The following is a 21,744-nucleotide window of genomic DNA, read 5'->3' on the forward strand; positions in this document are numbered from 1 at the left end:
TACAGTAATTCATGCTTAAAGGGAGAATGTATAAAATAAAAATTGTAAAAAGAATCTAACATCCAACAAGCCTCTGACGACGAGCAACCCGGATACAGATTACTACACTGGAATTAGGAAACTCCTGGTGGCAGCAGGAGAACAATGTCTCGCTTACTAATGGAGATGGGCTTCCTCCGGAGCCACCAGGGAACACCCAAGGGTGATCATCGCTTGGTAGATACCATCAATCAAGATAACCGAAGAATACGCAACTTCCCCTGACTTGATCAGCGCTTGCTAGTACTCAGGAAACAGCCATTGTCCAGCCCTGCACAACGAAAGAAAATTTCATACATATGTGGGGTTACAAAAGAAACCGGAGCACCTCTGCCTCACGCATAAAAAACTGTATAAAACAGCCCTGCTGGAAACAGCATTTGTGAACAGAGGGAGATCCGGTGCGATAGAGGTCAGATCTATGTTCACCCAGCGCTGATCCCAGGCTCAACGCTGCCTCTTTGGCTATGGGTTTTGAGGACCATATTTTGATCGCGAAAATAAAATCTTTCGCATTTGTTAATTTGGATTTCTGGCTGATCACTTATGTAATATATGTTAGAAATAATTCATGCTATAAAAGAATGTATTTTATAAAGATTATTAAATCCAAACGAGTCTCTGACCACAAGCAGCCTGAGGGACGGATGTCTGTTCAAACTCCAAAATTCCTGGAGTTGGCCAGATAACGATCGGCATTTAGCCCAAGAACAGACATTCCCAGCACGATGATCATCGCTATCCGGAGTCATCGGAAGACCCCTAAGAGCGATCATCACCGTGTTGATAACATCGATCAAGACAGCCGCCAGAAAGATACATGTAAATACGTGACTTCCTCGGATTCGATCAACGCTGGCCATCAACCAGGAAACAGCGATTGTCCAGCTCTGCACAGTGAAAGAACCAACTATGAATATGCAGAGTTACAAAAGAAACTTGGACTCCTTCGCCTCGGGCACAATAAACTGTATAAAACATCTCCGCTAGAAGCAGCTCTCGTAAACGGGGCAGGGGTCCGATGCGATAGAGGTCAGATCCAGGTTCACACAGCGCTGATCCCGGGCTTGACACTGTCTCTTTGGCTGTGGTGGTTTTGAGGACCGTATTTTGGTCGCGGAAAAAGATAAATCAATCCTTTCACATTTTTTGATAATTTGGCTTTTGATTGATCATTTATAACAATTCATAACACCCCTAAGAGACAAAAAACATGAATCTGCAGCTAATTTCCTGAGTTTTGTCAATGGAAGGTGCGGGAATGGATTCCTAAGGGTGCCTGTCCCAGAGCTGCTGGAGCTGGACTGGTGTTGCTCAGGGATCGTTGGGATTTCTGCTGCCCATTTTCGTTCAGCACTGAGGCCACGCTGTGCCCATGCTTCCCACAGAGGTGCCTATGCAAAGCTACCGAAAGCACAACTGTGCTTAGTTATTTCCTGGCATTAAAGATGCCTCTGAAAAGACACCTTTTCTTTAATATCTATTTTCTGCCAGGACAAGGAAAATGTAAGAGTTGTTTAGTTTTTGTAGTATTTGTCCTTGCTGAGAGCTCTGTCCCCACCTAGAAGAGGGTCCAACTAGCAGTAAGGAGATTGAAAATGGAGGTGAGAATTTGAAATGGAAGTCAGAGAAGGTGAACATGATACAAATTTTAATTCTGAACATTTCAAGGAGAAGGAGGCGCATGGTTCAAGAGGCTTCTTTGCTAAACTTTACAAAGTATTTAGAAAATATTTGGGTATTTTCAATGAAAAAATCTTTGCTTTAAAAAATATGGGAAAAATCTGGAAAAGTCGATGTTTCCATCCATTATACTTTCTGCCACTTGTATTACATACCTTTGTACTGATGATTCAGTCCTTCTCCAATCCATTTCTTTATCAAAGCAAGGTTTCCGAAGTGTTGACAAGAAACTTTGTGATCCCTAAAGCCCACATATCACAAACAATACCAAAGTTCACTACACTATGAAGATAAATACATTCCACGTGTAGATAAGAGCTGAACTATTGTTCCTGTAATAATGTAGCATATTACCTGAAAAAGATCATTTTAATTTGTTCCATTTCTGAAATTAGGATTCCTAGATGAAAGAAAAAAAAGCCATGAAATGTATAATTGGGAGGGACGGGGGGACGGGGGGCTTTATGCTGAAAGTGTTCTATATCAAGCAAGAGATGTTCAGTGTTGGCAATAACAGCATTTTATTCACATCGGAAATACTTAGAGACAGGATGCTTAATTAGTAAAAGAAGACAACACTTCCAATTCTATACTTCAAATTCTTTGTAGGTTTTTGCCAAGTTTTTGGCATAACATGAAAACAATATTCTTATTAGTTTTTTTAAAGAGGCATTCAAAATTAAATGGGATGTTCTTTAGAGAATACTTTTGTTTGTGGAGAAAAAAAATATCAATTATAAGAAAATATTATCACTCATTTAAGGAGTCATCCTCACAGTGCCTAGCAGTGTTCTACAACACAATCACATATCATACTTCCTAAACCACACAAATTTCTAAAGGAAAATTTCTGAAATAAATTGGAGGAATTGACAAAAACAAGCATTTTACATTGGTTTTATAAATAAAAAATACCCCGTGGCCCATGGGTACATAAACTTCCTATCCAAAAAAAAGTATGAACTACCTGTCCTAAATAACTTTTAATGACCTTCTCTGCTTTTTCTGGAGCAATAGTGATGAACTTCAGCCTTGCTTCTGGTGTGACTGCACTTTTTAGAGGTGTATCAATGCTCCAGTACACTTATTTTTTGCCTCCTAAGTCAGCATGGATTTCTAAGACATGGAGGACTTTTCAGGACTGATGAAACACTTCTATGAAGACACTCAGAAAGCCTCATGTGTAATGCACAGTGCATTTATAATTGCTGCTTGTTGATATATTGTTTGGTTTCTAATTAAATTGAATTTTTACTTATGAAAGGGAGAGGAGGGCTGCAGTGCATTGGCCATGTCCAGTGGGCCTGGAATATACAAAGGGCATAAAGAGAGCACCGTCTGTGTGTCTGTACTGGAGTGTAAAGCTGTCATTAGCTCAGTCCTTGCCAAGACCTTGGGATACAAGCAGCACCAAGAGGCTCGGGTGCTGCCTGGCTGCTTTGCAGCCACACTGTCCTGCTAGCACATGGTCCTGCTTCTCTCTCCCCGTGGTCTCAGCTTATGATCTATTTCCAGCTACCTGCAGCTGGAGAAGTGTGTCCATCATTCCAGGTACCTGTGAGAGCTGTATGAAACAAACCATGAGCAATGTGGGATTGTATTTCATGGATTTGCAGGTTTCCAGTTCCAGTTAGGGAAGGTGGACAGGGAAATATTGTCTGAAAAAGTCTGGGTTGATCTGAAAGTTTCCTCTGAGTGTTTTTCAGGCTGTGATTTTTAAATATTTTATATTTTTTAATGCAGATACAGTGGTACCTGGAAAATGGGAACACTTTGAAAACTTTTGTCTTGAAGAGTGATGTTCTGAAAGTGAACAGAATACAAATCTGGAGTTCCTGTAGAGGAAATGAAAGTGTGGACTTATTTTGCTATTAAAACCAGAAAAGATTAGTCAATGTGAATTGATTCAAAAATCAACTCATAAAATGAGTTTTGGTAACTGCTAACAATTACATCAATAACTTGAAATAAATGAAGTACTTTCAAGAGGAAAATTAATCCATGTAGGTGATTCCCAATTCCCAATCCCAACTACAGATGCTCATTTGCACATTGTAATGGATTAATTAGCATGTGTCAGGAGCCTGTCTCAGGATCATATTATTACTCTCATCTGGATAGGATGAAGATAAGACCTGGCTGAGGATGCCATAAGCATTAAATGTGGTGTGCCATATCAGCACTTCAGTCAGATTCAGACAAAGGGAATAAAGACTTTAACATTTCTGTACTGGTTTTCTAAATTCTCATTTCAAGGATTAAACAGGAGAATGTCGAGTCAAAAAAAAAAAAAAAAGGAAGCTCATGTTTTTAAATAAATGGATCTGTTTCCTGCTCATGACTTCAGTTTTAAGTCCTGGGCATAATCTGTCCATCAGTGTGATATGATCACCTCAGGACTTTTTGCACAGCGTTTGCAGATCTGATTGTCACTGGTGTACAGGCACTCCATTTTCAGTGGATCAAACTGACAATAAACAACTTAATGTTTGGGGATGGGTGGATTTTCACATATTTCTAATTAGCTGTTTTATAGAAAATAGCCAAGGACATAATAATGAAGAATCCATTACTCCAAGTACTTCATATGCCTTATATGAAGAGATGCATTTATAGGAATACAAGGCCAAGAATCCAGCAGGGCTGTGGGGGGAAAGAAGAGGCAGAAACTTTCCTGAAGGCTTTTTTTCAGTATCACTGTGAAAGCCCTCAAGCCATGAAGCTCTTGTTACTACCCTGGGACTCTTTCCAACATCTATTGCAGAGGAATTTTTTCCTGCTATTCTTTCTGAAAATAATTTTATGTATGATTTGGTGTAAGAGAAGCCACCTAGACAGAACAGTCTTTTCAGTGCTGACCTTGAAATAAAATCCCACCTTGATTTGTACAAGGGTAAGAGTTTTATGTGCGACAAACCAGCATCCATTTCTGAAGAAAAATCTGAATCCCTATAACTGCTTTTTAACAAGTTCCCACCCTGTATCAAGCTGTAGAACAAATAAGTCCAATTTTTGTTTTTAAATCTCAATTATTAGTCTCAGAATTGCTAAATATTACACCTGGGTGGCATTGAAAACACAAAACTGAAAGCAAGACTTGTTTTTTCATTGCTTATTAACATCACCAATCATCCAGGTGATCCTGAGCACTACCACTATAGAGATAGTGCTAATCATATTTTTCATTAATGAATCCTTTTTATTCCTTGAAGCACACACAAAAATTTATTAAATCCTTCTCTATTCCATTTAATATCTGAGTTTCAAACTTTCTATTTATTCAGGGCTATATTGCAAAAAGGTATAATTAAAGTGAGTTGAGAAGATACACTTCCCTACATTTGTTTGATGTATCATTTGGAGAAGAAATCCAGAAAAATAAATGTAACCAAATTTATCAGACTAATCTGTGTCTGGAGTATGCAGCTTGTATGTATCTGTTTTCAATTTTAAAAGTGAGGTTTATCAAGGCAATTGAAAATAAGCATGTCAGCTATTATAATTTTTTTAGAATGCTTATAAATTCATCCAAATGCACTTAATTTTCAACAAAAGTAGCTGTCCATGAAAATTTTACTTAAGGAAATGAAGAAATGGTACAAAATTTTGTTGAATGGATCAGTCCCATGGAATTAATAAAATTAAAGCAATCCTTTTTTAAATAATCCAGTGTACACTGAGAGCTTGTGACATATAGCCTGTGACAATACATACCGCCTGTGACAATACATGGAGTGGTGATGTAAAACTGAGCGAGTAAATCTGCTTCAAGCTGCTCAAGAACTGGAGTGATGTTTGGCTGTGCTGAGAAATTCATAATTCTCAGTTGGCTGGACCTGCTCTTCTCTCACTTTTAGTGATTTAAATTGGGAATAACTGTCATTGAAGTAGAGTGACACTGCGATCCAAAAAGGGGGACGAAAGTCTGAATACATTCATTGATATGCACTTGAACAAAGTCTGACTCATTGTAACAAATGGAATTCATTTTCTGCCTGCTGAAAGTATACATTTCTTTAAAATAGAAGGTTGTGTCAAAAATCTGAGTTTGTGACAAGAAGGTCTGAGCTGGCGACAAGAGACTGAGGAATAAATTTGCAAAAACATGACCATCATCTGTAAGGGGCTTTGTGTTTACATTTCCTGAACAAGTCTGCCTTTCTTTTGTATTATCCACTATTGCCAAGATACATTGTAAGCCGGATAGCCTGCTTTGGTATGTGGGCACTCCAATGAATACCTATTCCAGAAACACAGGGCAAATAGGAATATAATTATTATAGCCAGATTTTAAATACATGTGAGGTATGTATATTTCAGTACATTAATTTAATTAATTTAATATGTTTAATGTAGCTACTGAAATGTAGTTATGCACTTAAGTGAAGGGCTGGAGTATCAGTGAGGCTGAGGGTGTCTGCAGTTTGCCTTTCACCTCACAGAGGACTGCAGTCTTGCAGAAGGATTCAAGGCAGATGTAGATCTACATCCTTAGTAAGGAGAAAATGTCTTTCTTTCTAGTGAATATCTAGGTTGAGTAAAGAGTTTTATTTCTTTTGAGTACTTAGAAGTACAAAATAGTATACCAATATGTCTTGGTTTTGAAAGACAGGTGTCTGCTAAGGAAGGCAGAAACCTCCCCTGAAATGGAAAATGTAAACCTCCTCCCTCTGAATTGCTATAAATTTTAAATTAAGGGGGCTCTCAGGAAAAAATATGGGAGCAGGAATAACAGTTCTTTATTAGGGAAGAAAATAAAAAGATAAAATAGACAATGCAGTACACTAGAACAACACTGACAGAGTCAGAACACAGCCTGACACCCTGTTGGTCAGGGTGTTGGTAGCAGGCCAGCTGGGATTGTGGTTGCAGTCCTCCTGAAGTGTCAGGTGTGGTTCTGTTGGAGCAGGGATCCTGCAGAAGGGTGTAGTCTTCCTCTGAATGTCCAGTGGAAGAGGCAGCTGCTCCTCTGGGAAATCCAGCAGAGAAGCCGGGCTGGTGTTCCAGAATCTCCAGATTATATCTGGGTAATAATGCTTGGCTCCTCCCTCTGGGCAGAGCATCTCCCAGTGGGATGCTACAGTTCTTATCAGTCATGCAGTGACATTCAATAAGCTGTTATCAGCAGATGTCCCCCCAGAGGAAAGATTGGGTGTGGAAGAGATAAGTTAAGTGTGCCCACTTAACAGAAGACAACTGCCATACAGATGACAAATAGAATACAATTTGCTTGGCAATCCAGGACACAACAATACATCTATATTTGCATTAATAATAAGCCATCACAAAAGGCATGGGATAGCAAGTGTTAATACGTGGACTTAAAATTCTTCCTGTCAGTAGTTTAGAGCTTTTCCTTCTCTGTCAGTAGCTGCAGTGTTATTGCAACTACTATGGCAGGGATTCCTAATTAATAAATGAGACATTAGCAATTTATTGTTTGGTTGCACAGGCATACCTCCCTTCCACACAAATAGCTTCTTGCTTCCTAAATTCTATAGATTTTAAGATCTATGTTTCACCTGCCTTGTACTAAGGTAAACGGGTTTTCTGTAGCCTAGACAAAAGGCAGGACTGAGGGTTGTGAGCAATATTTTTCTGAGGACAACTCATAGCCATGACTTGCTGATTTTTGCTAGCAAAGAGCTTCAGCAGAGCTTCCTGAGCCAACACCTGTGGTGACAGAGCAAGCCCCTCCTGGGCTGCTGTGGGCTCCCTTATCACAACTGTGCAACCCTACCTTCTGGTCAGCAGAGAGAAACTAATTTAGGAACATATTGTATCAAACACCTTTGCATTTCATACCAGATTGATGCAGAGTGTAACTTTTGCCCTGCAAGAAGCTTGGCTGTCAGGTTTGCCTCCTCAATCCCTTTGCTTCACTTCTTGTCTTCTGCACCTCCTGCCTACCAGTTCACACTAGGCAGCACATCTCATGGGAAGAAACTTCATGCAAAACTTTTTATCCTGGCAATAAACATGTTCCTTAAAGTCTATTCCTTCTTCATCCCTAGTAGAGACCTTGCAGATTGCTATGCACTGACTGTGGTCTCAAAAGAGATCCAAAAGCAGCGAGTCAGAATCATTGTGGTATGGATGTGTGTAACTTGTCACAGGACACATAGAAGAATGTAATGCTGTGCTGTCATTTAAATACCTACGGAGGGAGCACAGTGCCACGTAGCCAGGCAGCATTTGCTGAACTTTTTCTGGTTTCCATGTGCAGCCCAAATTCCAAATGGTTCTGAGGAATTGCCTCTACAAATGCAAGACATAATAATGGAACAATAAGGGTTGAAAACTGCTTGGTGAGTGCCATCAGAAACAATACGATACAAAAGCTGAATACACAACATGGAAAATACTGGTGCCCCTGTACACTGTATTAGAAGAATTTCTTGAAACAGTCTGAGATTTTCACTTTACTTTGTCAGCACCTGTCTGAATTTTCCTGTTGTCTGGGTAGTTCTCTGAAAGAGAAAATGAAACATTCTCTGAAAGTGAAACATTCTCTGAAAGTTTCCTTTCAGTTTGCAGTGTTGCTTCTAACTGCTCTACTGACTTTAGAATGTGTTCTTTGCTTATTAATAAATAATGTATAAAAAATAATATCAGGCACTCATTGCTTTTGGATATAGTCAAAGCTCTGGCTGGGAATCACTAAATGGGGAATTTAAGTCCACCTATGCGGTCACCATAACTGAAAGATTTTTTACTTAGTTGGTAGAAGCAGATTGTTGAATGCTTGATTACTGTGAAAGTTTCTCCTGCACCCAACAGGCCTGTGCTGCTGTGCCAGTGACCAGGCTATCAGTTTCAGTGTTTTATCAGGTCAATGAGAACAAGCTCAGGTTATACCAGTAATGTGAGCAGCAACAGGAGATTATTAAATCACGTGGCACTAACCCAGAGACACTGATTCTACTTGCTCTCTGCTGATCTCCTATCTTTACAACTCTCTCTGAATGTACTCTGTACTATAAAAGTTGCCACATGGACTTCAAATCTTACCCTATCCCATTACTGACATGATTATGAGGAAATGTCCAGGCAGTGGCTTCATGCCTCTGAGCAGCAATAAATACAGCAGTGCAGAACTGAGTGCTGACCACAGGAATGATGCCAACAAGAAATAGTGCAGCAGGACAGCCACAACTCTGCACCAGGAGTCTGTGGGAGTACCCACCCTGTCTGAGGTGAGGTGATACTGGTGGCATCGTAAGGAAGGTATTGCTGGTAGCGTCTGGTGGTATCGTTGCTACACTTTCTGGAAATTTGACTTTCAATTCCAGAGATGAAGATGATGTTAAAAATGAGCATAGAAAAGCAGAGACTCAGTAACATCCACTGTACAGATAAGTTTTAAGTTTTTCTATTGATAGAAGTATGTTTAGGAGAAAAAAAGAAGAGAAAAATGAGAAAAATTCTCAAATATTTTCCTATTTTCATTTGTATTAAAAGCAAGCGAGAGAGGAGAAACTTTAATACAGACAGAAACTAAAACAATAACTTATTTGCAGAATCACACCAACATTACTCTCAGACAGCTTAACAAATCCATCAGTTTTGTCTGACTTTGACTAGAACAGAGAATATCCAGCACTTTTTAGGACTAGGCCTTGACTGACAACAATTTGGGATGTATTTTTTTCCCTTTCTGCTCTTTTTGGGATCTTTTTCATCAGTGTTAAGAAGCGAGTTAGCATAAAACAAGTATTTCTAACCATTCTCCAGAGTGCAAGAGAATAATAAACCTCCACTTCCAAACTTTGTCCTGTCTCTGAATCACAGAGTCAATTAGGTTGGAAGAGGCTTCCAAGATCATTGAGTCCAACCTATGACCAAACACCACCATGTCAACTGGACCCTGGCACTGAGTGCCATGTCCTCTCTTTCCTTTAACACCTCTGGGGACAGTGATTCCACCACCTCCCTTGGCATTATATATAGTATATATACACATATATATAAATGTGTATTTTTATCTTTTATATATATATATATATACATATATATACACATTATCAGAAATCAATACATTTAAAAGGCAGAGGCTAGAAGCTCCTACAGTCTTAAAAACATGAACCTTGATGGACTTGCTCCAAATCTGCATTAGTCCAAGCAGGATGAGAAACAGGCATTAATCTATTATAACTTCAGCTCTGCTGGCATGACTTCCTTATTTGTTCAGAGGGGATTCACAGGATACCATTAATCACAGGCGTGTCCATCAAGAAAATTTGCTGCAATTGTGTTTGTATTAAGTCATTCACAATAAAACAGTAGCACAAGCTAGCTACTGCCTAGGAGAAGATATAACTGTTTACACATTGTAATACCAGAGTATGTGGGGAGGTCACACGGCTGGTGGAGCACTGTGACACATTTTGAAAGCCTAGACTTGAGACAGTGAACTGAAAAGCTCAATGTCTACCACAGACCTTTGTACTCTGGGTCTGTGTTGTCGGTGCCTGACCAGGGTAGTGACAGAGGTGTCAGCCAGTCCCAAGCCATGCTGTGTGGCTTAGCTATTTTTGAAAATAGTATTTGCTAATTAATAATATTGCAATATGTTCTAAACTGGCTGCTTTTAATTGTTTTCCTCAAACTACATGCAGAACAAAATATTATAACTTAGTGTAAAATACTTGCAGTTTAACATCTTCCCTCTTACCTAGTGAGTATTTGAAACAAAATGATAATAACCAGACCAGCCATGGACAATCCAACAGCAAATAAGAAATATAATCCAAAAGCTTTTCATATTTATATTTTATATGTAATGCCCAGAAAACCAATTGTATCACTTATATGAGATGAAAAGAGATACATTTCTTTCTAAAGTTTCTGTTTCTGGTTGCACATAGGAACAAGAATGTTTCAGTAAAGTTATGATTTTTGCTAGCCACTGCCAGAATTTTTAGATCCCACAGAATTATTCTAGACTCCAAAACCAGAGAAGCTTGCGAAAAACACCAACAAGAGATTTAACAATACCAATCAAATATTCATCAAAATAGCAGATTAAATTATTCATAATAAAATGCAAGGGGACACAGACTTTACAAAGCAGCTTTTAGCTTTTCATACTGGTGAGCATTCTGAATTTTGACTTCTTGGTCTAAGGTAAGATATTACAAAGAATTATAAATTGAAACCAGTCTATGTTTGTATAGTGACAATAAAGCAGCAAGTAAATGTAAATGTATTCAGTGAAACAGAAAATGCTGTTGCCTTTGCATAAACAGATGGGAATCTTATTTAGAATATAGTCAATTTGTGCAAAAAGGACATGCGTAACACAAAGGGAAATACAGAAACAAGTAAATAGTACAAATTTGGAAATGCTGTTCTGTGAAGACAGTAAAAATGAACTCTGAAATGCTGGCACACTGAAATTAGTGACCACAGATATGTGATTTTATCCAGGGTGTGCTTTGTTTAGAGAAGCTGAAATAAATACTGAAGGAATAACAAACATCAGAACCAGGCAGTCATTCCTAAATAGTCTTGTTGGTAAAAGAGGGCGATGTATAAAACTTAGTCGTTGAAAGCTTAATATTTACAGTTCAAGTACTTTTATAAACATATCAGCAATGGGAGTAGTTAATGCTAAATCCTCTGAGCTATTTACCCAGCACAAGGCAGTGCCACAGCTAGTCCAGATTCCAGGAAGCTCTACTCTTCACTTGGGGACACTTCAGCCTTTAGACAACCCCTCATCTGACCACCAGCTTCTGCAACTGAGGTGCAGAGCTGGAGGCTACAAAGGCTGAGCAGGAGGAATGAATTAGGCCAGCCCTTCCCTGCTGAGGAGCTGCACCAGCAGCTGGGCACAGGCACAGGTCGTGTCAGAGGGAGCCAGGACTTGCCAACACATTTGGCTACTCAGCAGCTTGGGCACAACTTGCCCAATTTGCCACATCTGCCACAGGGCAGAAACAAGTACATGGGGACACTTTAAACTCCTGTGCATTCTAGCTTGAGTGCACCTATGCCCTTGTGTTGCCATGAGTTAGAAACAATCAACCAAACAAAAAAGAATTAAACAACCTCAGACGCTTCCCATTGAAGAAAGGACAATACCCTACCATCAGAACAGCAAAATTAGTGGTGTGATTACACCTGCATCGTTGACAGGGTAATCCCAAAAGACACAGGCATGACCACACAGCTGCAGTTCAGATGTGTCATACTAGGGATGGGGATTGCAAAGAAAGAAAGTGGCTACAGAGACATAGACATAGGCACCAGCAAACTGTGTGAATTGACAGTGATTTGATTTTGAAAGGGGAGCTGACAGCTACTAAGCAATATATGGGTTTCATAAACCTTGTGAATTATATCAATAACAGCATAATTTGGCATTTTAAAATTACTTTATGTGCCTTTCTCAGACAAGATTGCCAATGAAATTACCAATTCCTGTGAATTATCCAAGTGATCAGGATTCAGGCTTCCACTGACTAGGCATTAAAGCACTGCCAGTTGAATTATTTGTTAGCCAAACAACAGCTTTCAGGTTTTGGTAGCAGTGTTACTGCCAACCAGAGCTGAATTCACACTGGAACAGGAAGCAAACAATGATAAATGGAGTGGCCCTTCCCTCCCCTCCTGCAGCACAGTGGTGCTCGTGCACTCACACATCAAATGACATGCAGACATTTTCAAATATACTTCTGCAAGGTACAGCAATTAGAACTACTTTTAATGAGCAACAAGCAGCTTGGAGTGCAAATAAGAAGTGAACACAACCATTCATGGTATTAAGTAGTTCAATTAAAAATTATGAATAAAAATAGGAGTAAAAAAGTTTGTCTCATTTCCTTAGTAATTTCCTTAGAAATGACACATTTCCTGGATCACTTAGCTGTATGGTTTTGTGGTGATGATTACCGATCTGTCATATGTATGTGTTTGAGCTTTAAAATTTTGTTAAATATTGTAAGAAGAAGCCAATTACTGCTTTCTGGAGAAACCATGCCAAATTTGAATACACATTATCTAAAAATTCAGGGGGTTTGGCAAATGGACACTCACATAGGAGAATTATCTGCAAGAAAGCAGTAACATGTGGCATCAGTTCCTGGTGGAGGAAGTCAAAGGACAAAATGGTTTTATCTGGAAGTAGGAGTTAAAAGACAGCATGAAAAATGAACATTCCCCACATTAACACGTGTATTGGCCAAGTCATGTTGACTTTTTTCTTGTTTTCCAAAATTTTGGCTGTCTTCTGGAGAGAAAGACTGTTTTTTTCATTCTTGATATAGGACTAATGCACCCTAAGACAAATCCCCTCTGGTATTCCCATGGCATTTTGTGGAATACACTTTTGCTCACAAATGTCCTAGTTTAGCAGCACAGAGTCAGCAGTATCAGCTGTTACATACAAAAGTTGAAGAACATTTTCTATGCCACTTGATCTAAACACAAGAAGCCTGAACTATGCTCATGTACACATTCAGCATTTACAGATTTTTGTTTAGATTTTTTTCAAAATCCATATAAGTAGTTGAGAAAACCTGCTATTCCTATGAATGTTAAGAGAGATCTTCAATTTTTACTGAGGTGGAGTGTGAAAATAATTATTATCCTTCTCTTAATATCATTTCTGGGGGAAAATACTGGTAAATGAGAAAAATAATATCCTTAATCCTAATATATGCACACCATCTAAATGGCCAGACTTTTAATAACAGTAAATAAGAAATTGTCACACCAGTGACACTTAGTGCAAAGTCAGAAGATAAGAGACTGCCTGGCCTTTTGCCTTCAGATCTCACTTTTTGACTGGCTGGGGTTTTTTTCACACTTCTACCAAATTAGAGTTCATCTAGGTGATTTAAATTGCTCATCTGAATTGTAGCTTAAGTGAGGAAGCAAAATCCTAAATTATATAATAGGCTTTTTTATTGCTGTTATGCTTTTGACTTAAGACCAAGAGAGAGTGATTTGATCTCTCTCTAGTCTGATCATCAGGTGAGACTAATGTAACTGTATTTCTACAGAATATCACAAATGTGTACTTAATATTGAAGAAATCTGTTGAGACTTCTTGTAAGACAAACTGCATTCAATATCTATCTGTCTTGAGGGGAATATTATGTTATACTGGCATTATGATAAAGGCTTTGATTACATGATCATACTGTTTTTCCACAGTATTGTTTTCTGAAACAGAGAACAGAAATGGCAGTGGCCAGTTAATGAGTTATTCATTGATTGTTGTTGGTGCTGAGTGTGTTGGTTACTTGGTTTATCTCTTCACATGTTTTTCTAACCCTGGTATTTCCCTATGGATTGTATTCAATTTATGTTCATCATTATGATGTCTAAGTGCTCCACTAACCTCACCTTTGTTATGCTGTTGTGATTTCTCAGTGTTACTGACACTACACTGAGAGATTGAAGAGAAGTCTGCTGGTTTCAGGTGCCCGGTGTGAAACTCTTGTGATGTCAGAGAAATGCACATATTTGAAGCTCAGCAGAAGAATTATAATCTTTTTTTTTTTTTTTTCCTCCTGGTCAATACCAATTTATCCTCCAAGTACTGCAGAATGTAAGTAATGGAATCTAGAAAAATCCCAAGTGAGTAATCCAGTTTACAGGTGTTAGGATGTGGATGTCCTGACTGACACCTGACAGCAATAGGAATTTTGGTTGAAATGGTTCATGTCTTCAGATTTCAGGTGAAGTAAGTATGTACTTGTTCTTAATCTCAATGTTTGTAGACTTATGGTTAAAGATTCAACACACCCTCAATTTTAGAAAATAAAACAACTGAAAAAGTTACAGACACCAAAAGTATTCTGGCCATTACATGTACATTTGCATTCTTCTATAAATAAGATTCTCCAGCTCATTTGATGTTTGCATTTCTTGTACCAGGCATCAGCATGCATGAAAACCAGCCAGCTAAGGGGTTTTTTCCCCCAAAGGAGATTTTCAGTGAATATTCATTAAAAGTTTTCCCAGCTGCAGTTTTCTAAAGAAGAAAGGGCTTACTTAAAATGTTGAACAGTATCTGAACTTCAGTACTGAGGTCACCAATAAGCCCAGGAGAATTTTCCTGGATTTCTGGTTTTGTTGATTGATACTTTCCCTGTGCTGTATCTGCAACAATTAGCAGTGTATGAGTTAGGATTTATGATTCATACTGGTGTTCATTCTGTCTAGCTAAATCCAACAACACTCAGGACTTACTTCTCTGTGCCAAAAACAGAATCCTAGAGGAGCTTGATTTCAGTGGAGAGGACTGGATTGCAACATTGGGCTGTGAGATGTTACCAGTGAAAGAAAATTCCTCCATTGCTTTCATGAGGCTGCATCAAAATAATGAGTGGGATAAAAGTTATAATTATTTGTTATTATACAGCTACAGGTTCAGTTTCTGAGCTTCCTGTCTGATTTGGTTCTCCAGTGGGTAGTGCTCCTTATTTCCTATCCCCATCTTTTCTCTAAAGCAGAAGAATCCAGCAATGCTTACATTGGTGTAAATTGGGAATTGCACATTGGAGTTGAATGGCAAACATATTTTAACTTGTTCATGAACTGCTTTCATCCTGAACCAGAAGGGGAAATGCTGTTGACTTACATCTAAAGAAAATGGCAAAAGCTGAAGTTACCTGGTTGTAGCACTGACAAGAGTATTGTGGATGAATTCTGTTTGTTGGCATCCAAGAGTTGACTCACTGCAGCCATTACAGCCACAGATGCCTGAATCGAGCAGAAAAATGGCAATATTCAAATGCACTGGAGTAAATCACCCCATGTGCTACACACTGAATGGGCAAAGTAAGAACACTTAACAAGCATTGCTTGAGAGTACACAACAGAGTAAAAAAGTAAAAGAAGGCATTCAAGGGAGCACAAACTTTGTGCCAATGGGTTCATAAAGCCACACTTTTATTAATTTAGTTAGTAAAGATTTAATTATTAACTTAAACATTAAATGATGCTTAAAAATTGCAGATGTACAGCTGATAAGCTTACACTCAGTTCTGAGAGCAGACCCAAGGGTGATTCCACAAGTACATGCTCGAGGATGCTTAAATAACTCTTCTAAATGACAAAATGAATGCATTTGTTTGTAGTGTTATGTACAGTTAAGAGAAAGAACAGTGTCTTTTCTGCTGGTGGAGGGGGAGACAGAATTGATAACACAAATATTAAGCCCCACAAGTCTTATTTTAGTCCTAATAAGACTCACCTGAAAGTCTTCTGAAACATTTGGCTTTTTCATAATGTGCAGCAGTGATGTTCTGTCTGGTCAGTTGGTCTGTCATGGAGCTGAGGATTTGAGTGTTACTTACAATAACTGAAACCTTCCCAGAGCCCACAGTTTCAACCTGTGAGGAAAATGTCATTTAACAGGAACAAAAGGAGGAAAGGCAAAAGAGTCACCACGTCATAGCATTCTCACACAAAATAAATATATATAAGTAATAAAATAAAAATATACAAGTAATTGGCCATCCAAAATGTTTGTGTTAATGTCAAGTATGTGGTGTTTGCAAATTCTCCCTAGAGATGGTTTTCATGAATTCTTGGAGTATCTTGGGTTGGAAGGGAGCCCTGGAGGTCCCCATGCCCAACAGGGGCTGAAATCAGGCTGCTCAGGGAATCACTTTGAATATCCACAACCTCCCTTGGAAAACTGCTTGTGTTTGAACAGTGTTAAGGAGAAAAATATTCTCTTATTTAAATGGAATTTCCTATATTGCCACTTAACTCTGTGGGCACTCATCCTGAAACTGCACACCTTGAAGAACAGCCTGGCCCCATTGTTCTCCCCACCTTGCCATGAAGTAGCAGCAGGACCTCTCCTTTGTCTTGAGGTCACTGAGTTCTGAGTCTATAAACTTCTCTGCACCTTTCATTGTTCCTTAAATAACCACAACAGGATTTTTTGAAAGGCCATCAAAGGAACTTGAGAAATGTCCTCTGGAACAATCATGCCTCTCAACACAGGGTTTATAACCTGCAATGAAGACATTATCACCACTTCAGTACATTGAACAGAGTGTTAGCTTGGAAAAAATGTTAAAAAAAACCCAAAACAATAAAATATTCTGCTGCTGGAGGTACCAATATGAGTGCTATAAGCACTGGTTGGAACCAGTTTGAGTTGGTTAGCAGTGAATTAATAGAGATTAAATCTCTGTAGCATCTTTAAAGTCTAAACACAAAACCAAGTTGAGGCATCTAGCTGTACCTCCATATAATATATGAAGGTTCAGCTATATAACAATAAGAGACAGAAAATCTGCCAGTCATCAGATCAAGTCATCTGGTTTTTAATCCCATCAATTAATAACTCTACTGAATTGCTTCAGTAACTGAATTGTTCTCAAATTACTTATGTTGGGAAGCTACCAAAATCAAGATTAATTCTATCATGCAGCTTTGAAGAATTGATAAAACTTGGCAGGTAGATAGGTAAGAAAAGTGAATGTCTTGCATAGGGAGGAAGGAAATTTGCATTTATAATTACTGGAGATAATATTATTTGACTTGAAAACATCTGCATGCACATGATGGACCAACAGTACATCATGAACATCTGTGTTCACTGTTTGTGGTCTTTGTTGGGTCCCCAGGATGAAGGAGGAATGATGAATCTGACTCCATGTTCTTAGAAGGCAAATCTATTATGATATGATATGATATGATATGATATTACACTATATTACACTATATTACATTACATTATATTATATTAAAGAATGCTATACTAAAACTATACTAAATAATAAAGAAGGGATACAGACAGAAGACTTAACAAGATACTAATTAAAAACTCGTGCCTGACTCAGAGTCCTGACACAGCTTGGTACTGATTGGTCATTAAGTAAAAACAATTCACATGAAACCAATCAACCAACCACCTGTTGGATAAACAATCTCCAACCGCATTCCAAAGCATCAAAACACAGGAGAAGCAATCAGATAATTATTGTTTTCATTCTTCTCTGAGGCTTCTCAGCTTCCCAGGAGAAGAAATCCTGGTGAAGGGATTTTTCCAGAAAATATGACAGTGACACACTGTTCTTGCTTCCGACTTCTAGCATCACCTTGGATTCAAAATAAGTAGTTCTATTTAAAAGTAATCAAATGCTTTTAAACCTAGGCTCTGGATCACTAGCATGCACACCTGCTCCCATTCCCCAGCTCCCCAAGCTGCCCTCAGCTCACTAGATGGCAGCCCAACATCATAGCTCCCAAGAAACCCACACATTCCTGATGGCAGCAGAAAAACCATGTGTCACACCTTACTGGCACTGGAAATAGCTACTTGTAATATTATATATTGCTTTGAACTGTTTAGTGGGGGTTATGTACTGGGAAAATGTAATATTGAGCTCAAGGGTTTCTCAGGAAAGGATCCAAGTAAGTGAAGAATTGGGTTGAAGGTACAGTAGTCAAGCAAAAATGCATGAGGAAAGGACTTCTCTTATTTAATGGGACTGTACCTGGTGTATTTTTTTTTTTTCAGTTGGGACTAGTGATAAGGAAGTGAAGCACAGAAGCAGCAGAAGGGAAGCAGTCACTGTAATGTGCTTAGTCATGTTCAGCTCTCCATGTTTTGCAGAAACAGCAGGGCTAAGCCTTAGAGCTAGACTTAGGGAGTTATGGATTTTATGGATTTTATAGATGGCATTCATGCAAGAGAGTTTGAATTTGGATTCTTGATGGACAGAAACATTGACAGAATGGAAAGTCTTCACTTTTAATCCTCCTGAACATGTTGGTGTCAGTGTCACCCTCATGCCAGTCTTCTCCCTTTCACTGGTTTGGTACCCTGGGTCAGCATTGTCTCTGCTCAGAGGCATTTGCTGTGAACTAGGAACCTGGAAATTGGAAATTGCAGGCCAGTAAGAAAAGTGAAGTGGGATGCTGTGTTCAGGCAAATCCAAGCAAAATAAAATGATCACCGTTGGAAATTCAGGCCATCTGCACAGCAGACACATGCCAAGAATGCCACAGGAAAAAGGCTTTGGTCATTTATTTTGCTTTCTGCAAAGTTTTGAGGGATATGAGATATATTTCCTGCCCCAATTTTCTATTCCCACTGCCCATTTTTTTTTCTCTGGGACAATGCAGAATCTCAGAAACTGTTTAAGTAGTAATTTAAGATTACCTGTGATGCTAAGGAGTCCAGATTTTCATTACAATTCAAATTTGGGAAGGCTTTAAAGTACAAATTTTCCTTTCTCAGGAGCACATCCGGATTCCTATTGAAGCATTACCTGTAATTTTCAAAAAGCAGAAAGATATGCATTTAGTATGGATGTTCTCACACATTCACATGATCTCACTGGGACTTAAAACTGTTCTGTGGCTGTGACACCCTATCCAGTGTTACTTTCTGTTTGCTTGTAAAATTTTGTCCTTCAGTGTTAAAAGTGACCATCAATTATTATCTATTTATGGTTCTTTTCAGAACATGTGGTTTACATTCATGTCAGAGGGGCTGACATTCTTTATGTCCAAGCCAGACAGGATTTAGTTATGTTAGAGCTGCAAAAATACATCTTTTAATTGGGAAGCACTGGCATCAGCTCTGAGCTGTCAGAAAGTGTTTTTACCATGTCCTGAAAAACAGAGTTTATATGTCATGAAAGAGATGCAAAGGACATGTGGACCAGCAGCTGTGCAGCACTTACTCCTCTACAAGGTCCCTGACAAGGTCCCTGAAAGCTGGGGCAGTTCATGGAACCACAGTTGATGGAAAGCATCCTGAATCCTAATGCTAGATTGTAGGATATAAACAGATTGTTTTACTATTAAAAGGTTGCTCAGGACCCTGACTCTCCTCCCAGCCCCAGACAGGCACAGATCCATCTCAGCATGTGTACCTGAAATTCTCTGCATTTGGGGCAGAAAGCTTTGCAGAAAAGTTTGTGCTCCTGCTGCCTGAGCTACAGAGCTCTGGCTTCAAACACAGACCTCTCATCTGGTCTAATAATCCAACATCTTTCACAAACTTTACATCTGCTTTTGGGAAATGGGAGCAAAAGGAAAGACACACATACCATTCACAGTATCACGTGCACAATCCTTTTAGGAGTGGCCATATTTACCCACTATCATCTGTTCAAAAGTAAGGTTTTTATATTGCTTTCAAAAATGTTCACAGTGTCAGTACTGTAGTCACAGAAATTAACTGCACAGAAAGAAAAAAAAATAATATATTTCCAGATGAAATATTTTTAGCATAAGGATCAGTTTTCAAAAATGAAATAGTACTGAGGCAAGAGAAGCTCATTGAATCTTTTGCCCTAAATGAAATAAAAGTAATTAGGTAAATCTTATCTAAACTGAAGCTTCTAAGTGCCACAAGTGATATTTTTGAAGTGAGTGAAGTCCTAAAAGCCCATACTTTTTGCCATCTCTTCCATTTTCACTGTTTTAGTCCTAGAAAATTTGTAAAATATTATGAAGCCTCATCTTTGGTATCTTAATACCCAGGCAGAAATCAGACTTGGTAACCTAATGCCACAGATTACAGCAGGGGACAAAAATACACACTTCTGAACAATTAATGGGGAGCAGTCCTTTGGTGACTGTAAACCATGATGGATTGGATTTGACTTTTGGTGCAGGATGGTTTTACCCTGTTTCTGCTGTGCTGGGACAGGCTGAGCACCCCAGACCCCACAGCTGGTACTGGCTACATCTAAAGGCAGCGTGGTGAGCCCAGTAAACCCTGGCCTGATCCAAAAGAGCAGCCTGCTACATTCTCGTGTACCTTACTGCTATAACTTAACACAAATTTACCTCACAAAGCTGCAAACACTTGGAAAAAATATTGCAGCACACAGGCAGAAAATTTTTGCTTCATCTTAAGACTTGCAACATCCTGTTTTTGCTAACTTTTGCTAATTCAGACCACATTTCAGCTGACTATGTCCCATTAGCAGGACTGACTCAAAGCGTATTTATGGTCAGGGTCCTGAGGGGACTTAGGAAACCTGGAGTGTTGTCTGAGTTCTGGCACAGGCTTTCATGTCAAGTTACTTAACTTTCTGTGGATCTTGTTTTCTACAGGGTCTCAGTTTCCCACTATATCATGACACTTTCCTTCTACACAAATTATTACCAAAAAATAAGGATGCATGATGCTGCAAAGATGAAGTCTGCCTTGCAGCATCATACCTGAGCCTTGCTTGCCAGAAGGTGGTCAGCAGGACAAGGTGTCTCAAAAATCTGGTGGAAGGGACCTCTGGATGTCATCCAGGCCAATAAGAGGCTCCACAGCCTCACTAGGGGATGTGCTGCAGTGACATGATACCTTTCTAAATCCAAGCATTTCTCTTCATGCTCAATCTCAGTGTCTCAAACTGCAGTTTATGACTCTGTGTCTTGCTTTACCCTCTGGTGTTACTGAGAGGGTTTGGGTTTGGTGGTCTTTGCACCTCCCTCTCAGCTGAAGGCTGCTGTTAGCCCTGCCCTCAGTCTCCTCTTCAGCACAGTGAACAAGTTCAGCTCTTTCCCTTGCTTCCTGCAGGCCACCTGTCCAAAGCTCCTCACTGACCTCACTGCATCCTGCTGAACCCTCTCCAGCTTCCCTAAGTCTGGTTAACCTGGCTTGCAGGTGGCAACACTAAGTTTGTATTTCCCAGTGGTGCCTCACCAGGACCAGGACGGGCAGGGTAAAAGTGTCCATCAACCTGTCTCCCTCCACATAACACAACTGCTCTTCCACCTTGTTTGCAGAGAACCACACACTGCTGGCTCATATTGAACTTGGCATCTACTGTAATTCCCAGGGAGTTTCCAGCATGCTTGCTCCTCAGCCAGCGAGTTCCCGCTCTGTACCAACGTCCCTGGCATGGAGATCAGCACTTATTCCTCTTGGACACTGTGAGGTTTCTCTTGGAATGGTCTTCAGCTTTCTCAAGTTCTTCTGCACTGGAGCTCTGCCTTCACTGTGTCAGCAATGCCTCTGCCCCGCCCCAGGTTCAGTTTTGTGGGTGCACTTGTGAGAGAGGACCAGCAAGTCCTCTTGTCATGAGTCGT

At 39.4% G+C, this 21,744-nt stretch overlaps 1 protein-coding gene across 1 annotated transcript; it reads right to left on the minus strand.

Moving 5' to 3' along the window:
• Positions 1-7,043: 7,043 nt before the first annotated feature.
• ADGRG7 (adhesion G protein-coupled receptor G7) lies at positions 7,044-21,464 on the minus strand. Its single transcript, XM_077174681.1, is given in 19 exon segments — positions 7,044-7,096; positions 7,099-7,128; positions 8,734-8,925; positions 8,928-9,094; positions 10,397-10,454; positions 10,457-10,501; positions 11,807-11,854; positions 11,857-11,949; positions 14,728-14,835; positions 14,926-15,044; positions 15,348-15,390; positions 15,393-15,438; positions 15,932-15,968; positions 15,970-16,070; positions 18,863-18,903; positions 18,906-18,971; positions 19,758-19,841; positions 19,844-19,888; positions 21,359-21,464. Coding segments are annotated over 19 exon segments (1,482 nt in total).
• Positions 21,465-21,744: the final 280 nt, after the last annotated feature.

This window comes from Agelaius phoeniceus, chromosome 2 (assembly GCF_051311805.1).
Source record: "Agelaius phoeniceus isolate bAgePho1 chromosome 2, bAgePho1.hap1, whole genome shotgun sequence".
In the NCBI taxonomy this organism is placed as follows: Eukaryota; Metazoa; Chordata; class Aves; order Passeriformes; family Icteridae; genus Agelaius; species Agelaius phoeniceus.